The sequence below is a fragment of the Dipodomys ordii genome, unplaced genomic scaffold (genome assembly GCF_000151885.1).
Source record: "Dipodomys ordii isolate 6190 unplaced genomic scaffold, Dord_2.0 Scaffold21, whole genome shotgun sequence".
NCBI lineage: Eukaryota > Metazoa > Chordata > Mammalia > Rodentia > Heteromyidae > Dipodomys > Dipodomys ordii.
In genome coordinates, this window is record NW_012267237.1 from 8010905 (window position 1) to 8016978 (window position 6074).

Sequence of the window (6074 nt, forward strand, 5' to 3'; positions counted from 1 at the left end):
AAGTTTTTTTCCACTGAAGCAAAGATTCTTGGAGAATATCAAAGTCAAGTTGAAAGAGTTCCTTCAGAATCAGAGTCCAGAACTGAGTGACCAAATTTCTCTGGGGATCATACCTCAGTGGTCTCCAGTGACATCACAAAGTTCAGCTTGTCACAAAGGAGGTACTTGGATGTAAACCTGGTCATTTGAGAGGTCCCGATTAGCAGAAACATCACCTAAGCTAACAAGAACACATAGCAAACATCATGGCTAGAACTAAAAGAAGTGAGAACATGCCTAAGTCTAGGAGAAATCCTGTAAGCCGCTCTGCAAGAGCAGAGCTCCAGTTTCCTGTTAGCCGTGTGGACCGGTTCCTGCGTGAGGGTCACTATGCCCAGCGGCTGAGCTCCTCAACACCTGTATTCTTGAGTGGCGTCCTCGAGTATCTGGTGTCCAACATCCTAGACCTGGCTGGCAACGAGGCCCGCAGAAACGGCAGGACACGCATCACCCCAGATCACGTGAAGATGGTTATAGAAAACCAGAAGCAATTCCATTATAACATCAAAATTCTAGGTGGTGGGAAGACCAAGCCCAGAGAGTGAGACTGCATGGCGCATTGGTGGGACTTCAACACCCTCATCCGTCCTCTGAAATGTCCACACACCACGGACGCTTATTAAACCACAGGACCACCGAAAAATCATGAGTTCTGCTTCTTTTTTCCAAAACATGAATGCTTCTAACCCATAACTTGGGAAGCCGTTTCTGAGAAGACAAATGATGTCATTTTTGTCTAATTAAATCCTTATATAAATCTCTTCTTGATATTCACGGGGAAGTCTCAGAAAACAAATTTTCTTCCACTAGGCTGTGGTGACACTTGAAGTATCTTGCTGATCGGAAATTTTCATGAATGCTTCAGTGATGTCTCCCGGGAAAGGCGTGGAGATTACGGTCAACAGCCTTTGTGGTCTTCCCATTTGTTCCATCAATCAAAGGGTTAAAGTATACTTGGGTGAATAGCTGATGCTCTTTTACATGAAATTGTACATGCAGTCTTCTTAACTATACGAAAGGTATGCATTATTTATTTAATCCTTTTTTTGTCTACTGCCCTGGAGTTTGAAATCGGGTTTTCAGCCTCCTAGGTACACACTCTGCCACTTGAGCCATACCTCCAGTCTTTAATGTCACATTGATTTCTTTAATATGTTAGCTAATTAAATCATGCACATAGCACTGAATATTGCAGAATCCACCCGACATAATCATACTTTCCATTTAATAAGTTTGATTAGATTTTTGGCTTAGGTTTCAATTGGTATTTCATTGTGTCATCCATGAGTGAAATGAGATTTGGTGAAATTAATTTATGTGCAATTTTGCACATAAAAACTGACATTGCAGCTCAGATCATTGTAGTTTTGACTCTGTTCATTTTGCCCCTTCTCAACATGACCTATTTGAACTTTCTAGAAAATTCAATCTTTTCATCTTAGAATATAAAATATTGCAAAAACATCAATGAACTCTTAGTAAAATGTTGAAAGTGAGATTAAAAAATATTCCTGATTGAAATTCAAAAAAGCTTTCCTACATTTAGAATATAAGTATTCATCTGTTTCTTCTATTTTTATGCTATGTGTATACATTTAAATTTCATTCATGGCCAATGCCTTTAGCCCACAGTAAAAGAAAAATACACACACACACACACTTTTTCCTCTATGAACTTGACTACTTAGGAATGTGTTTCTACTTGACAGGCAATGATACGGACAGATAGGAATGTGTTTCTACTTGCCGGGCAATGACACGGACAGATGACTACAAATAGTACCTTCTTTCCTTTTTGCCTGTACTGGGCTTCAACCCAAGGGCCTATCACTATCTGGGCTTGCTTGCTCTATCATTGGAGCCACACCCCCACACCAGCTTTTTACTGCTTAACTGTACACAGTATCTTTGGGAATTTTCTACATGGGCTGGCTTTGAACTGTGATCCCAAAGGTCTCAACCTCCTGAGTAGTGGGATTACAGGAATGAGTCACAAGCACCCTGCTAGCTTCTTAAACAGACGTAATTGTGACTTTTGTTAAAGATGTCATTACCTAGGCTCAGTGGGTACAGCTCATCTATAACCCTTCACAGTGTCAGGTAAGGTAGCTCTATGGGGTAATTGGGGAGCCAAGCCCAAGATAGCAGGAAATGGAGTGTTGAACTGGAGTCAGCCAAGTAGATCAAGCTCAACTAAGGCTTCTTTGAAACATAGTGACTTGTTTTCAAGTATGGGGATCCCAAGAAATCTAGGAAGAAGTCTCCTAATGTTATTGTTATTCTGTGATTCTAAGACCACCCAGATTTCAAAGGAAGGCAGGGCAAGTCCACTGTCCTAAAGGATAATGTCATAATCACTGTGCTGGAAGAATACAAGTGATAGCTATGAGTGCACATTTAGAAATATTTTCCATCACTGCTGTTAACAAATGTATTTCTCAAGAGAGGAGAGCATTTGATTTTTATTGGAAATGGTGATATGGTTAGGAAATCAGGAAGCACGCACAGGCAAAATTACAAAAGAGCTTTTTCATCCACTGGACTAAGATCTAAACAAGGAAATGATGCTGCTGTTGCCGGGCCTGACTCAATGATCACCCTGCACGCTCTTGGGTGTGCCTCCCACAATGTATACGTAGCTGAGAGGTGTCCAGTTGAAGGCTGCCTGTTTTTGCATGCTCCACAGTTCATGTGGTGGTCTTTGAGGGATTTGTGGGGTGGGTTTGCAAAATTTTATTTCAATAAATGTTGCTGGAAATTTTAATTTTTCTTTTAGGACACCACTAAACTGATTTCCAGTTGATTGTTTGATTATGCAGTGCCTTGCCACTCCCGGAGCTTCAGAATGAGATTCAGTGATGGATTCCTATTACAAATCTTCCTGGAATTCAGAATCTTGCAGCATATGATTTAGGCTACAGAACTGGACTGAAGTCCTCTTTCTCTGTTATTTGTTGAAAATTCCCAAGTTCATAGATTTTAATTATGGCTTTTGACAACAGAATAGAGATAACATAATAAATTGGAATTTATTTATTTATTTATTTGTAATGATGGATTTAATTTGCTCATTCATTTATTTGTAGTTGAGTAAGGCCCGGGGAAGATGAGGAAAATTAAAATCTATTTATTCAACTTAAATATGTACACAGCTATGAATAAGGCTCATGCCCTTGCCCTTTAAGAGAAGGGACAATACATGTATGTCACAATTGGGACCTAAGACAATGGTCAGTTCAGCAAGTACCTCTCCACAGATAGCCACGCATCCCCCATCAGTGTGCTCTGCCTCTTATCTCATGGAGACTTCTGTTATTCTGGTCATAGCCATATCTTCTGTGGTATTTTTAAGTTCTGTAATACATTGTTACAGTATACAATTATTGTGATAACTTGGAAAATTTTAATTTTTTTCTTTTCATTATCTACTAAAATAGACTTGGGCAGTGAACTGAAGCTAGGATTGTTTATAAGTGTACTTAAATAATCGCTTTCCTCACAATTTTCAGTGTCTATTTTCCCACATATCCCATGAAGCCAGTCCTTCTTGGATCACTGAAGTGACAGGATGGTTGTTCACTGATGTTCTTCTATCTTCAGTCGATGCTTTCTATGACACATACCTGGTTTAGTTGCTTGTGTATTTAAATACATTAAGAAATGTTTGATAACCTATTTTTCTGCTACAAGGTAACACATTAAGTGATTTTGAAGAACAGAGACTTATTTGTCATAGTTCTATTGGTCAGCAGACCTGTGTCTAGCAGCTAATGTCTTCTTGTGATATTTTTTCCTGGAAGGGGGAGGATCCTCCCTCCCTGCCTCCAGTATGTGATAGCGAAGAGGAGACAGAGTGGAGCATTAACAGAGGTCTGGATTTGTTTTCGAACACACTTGCATAGTAACACACCCACTGTATTTTAAATTTGTGTTTCTAAATTATATACTATAGTGAAATACATTCTACTTATCCAGGCTACACAGGTTCTATTGCAGTACAATTAAATTCTATGTTCTCTATAAATCGTGCATTGCTTTACAAGGGTCTGTCGTTCTTTTACTGGGAGAACTTTTAGGAAATGGGGGTTAAATGAGATTATTAGTCCTTTTCTAGAGCTGTAAAAGCTTCTATTAATCCATATATATATATATGTATATATATATTTTTTTATTTATCCTCTCTAGTCATTCGAATTGCTCTTCACATAAGAGTAAAGTTAAATGTTGTTTGATTTTGTAATGATTCACTCCAACCCAAAATGATTGGATTTCTGCCTGGATTTTATAGTTTAATTAATTTGTTCATAAAAGGTGTTAGTTACAGGAACTTGTGTGTGGTTGCTGTGTGTTTAGTGAATACTGGTTAGTATGAGCTTCAAGTTCACCTGTCTCTGGATGGAGGGCATTGCTTCTGGAGATATGAAGCAGTGTAAGGGGAAGGCTTTTTTGGTTGATGATTAAATTGGGCAAAATGAATGTATTGGTATTTACGATGTAAGAAAATGGAGTGTTTTGTAAAGATTTTTTTCCTTGCATTTAATAAACTATCATTATGCAAAACATGTAAGTTGGATACTGTTCATTGTATTCTTCCTTTCTATCTCTCCCATCCTCTTAGTCGATAATCTAAGGCTCCTATTGATTTAACCCTTTCTTGTTCTGTAGGTGTAGCGGAATAGTGAGTGGAGACCAAGGTGTCACCAGCCATGCCATAATGCTCCAGACAGCCACTGACAATTAAAAATTACCCATTCTAAATGTCCATAGTGCTAACGGTAAAAACCAATGTTCTTATGCCATAGGCAGACTAGATTTTGTGACTATAGTAGAATGACCCTTTGACACAGTTCAGATGTCTCCACACAGAAGGTTTCCTTGGTGTTCTTTGTCCTGCACAAATTAAGTGCACTCTCGCCCCTACAGGTGATCTAGAGCAGTCTCCTTGAGTTGTCTCTCCTCCTAATCCCCAGAGACCGGGTTCATGTGGTGATTCCATCTTTATGTTGGGAGTGTCAGGATAGCAGTGGGGGAGTCTTTCTGAGGTAAACAGGCTCATCCCAAAGCACCTACCTCTTCTCCCCTGTCTTCTTCCTTCTCTTCTTTCCACATGTACATGCCATTATTTGAGGTATTGGCCCAGCATCTGCCTGACAACATGGCATCCGGCCTTTGTCATTTCTTGTACAACATGGTGATTTCTACTTCCACACAATTTTCTTTATGGATATAAACCATTCCATTGCAAGTGACACGGTGGCCCAAGTAGTATAGTGCTTACCTTGAGTTGAAGAGCTGAGAAACAGCGTCCATGCCCAGAGTTCAAGCCCCATGACCAAGAAAACTAAACAAAAAAATCATTCCATTGTGTAGATATAAGGGATATATTTATCATATATGTGGCATAATATATATGCACACACATATAGACATAATAGATCAGCACAACAGAATCATACAGATGTGAATGTAATAGAAACATCTATATGTACATATAGATATATACTTTATATGCTTATAGGTGCTTATCTCTTTCCCTCTGTCTGTATACTTGTAAGCATGTTTTTTTCTTAATAAAATTATTACTACTAAAATAATTCTGCTATGGAAATTTGAACCTAAGGTTTATAGGCTGCAGTCTTTCACTTCTATGCTACTTCATGTTTTGTAGTTTTTGGTTATTTCCTTGTCAGAGGGGAACCTGTGTTGCTCTGCTGCTTTGCTGTCCATGCAAATTTGTTTTTCTGTCCTTAGTTTTGATAGATTTATGAATCTCTTATGATATTGACACACAACGATGGGACTAACTGAGTAAATGCAATCATTCTTTTGAAACCTTCTCCTGGAGCATCACAGGAGTATCTGGAGGACATTTCATTTGGATGCAAGTGGCAAAGCTGGGAATAGATGCTACAGGGTGTCAGACATTCTCCAAAGGATGCCTACAGGAAGTCAACACATAAAAATGACTATTTTTCCAAGAAATTATTCACCAACACTGATAGGGCACTCTTTGGTGAAGATATTTGGTGAGTTAG

The 6074-nt window shown here is 38.8% G+C and overlaps 1 protein-coding gene across 1 annotated transcript; it reads left to right on the plus strand.

The window, feature by feature from the left end:
* Window positions 1-245: 245 nt before the first annotated feature.
* Window positions 246-4780, plus strand: LOC105983804 (histone H2A-Bbd type 1-like). The gene is made up of 2 exons (XM_013013840.1): window positions 246-580; window positions 4705-4780. Exons 1-2 carry the CDS (start codon window positions 246-248, stop codon window positions 4778-4780), a joined length of 411 nt encoding a protein of 136 aa, XP_012869294.1.
* Window positions 4781-6074: the final 1294 nt, after the last annotated feature.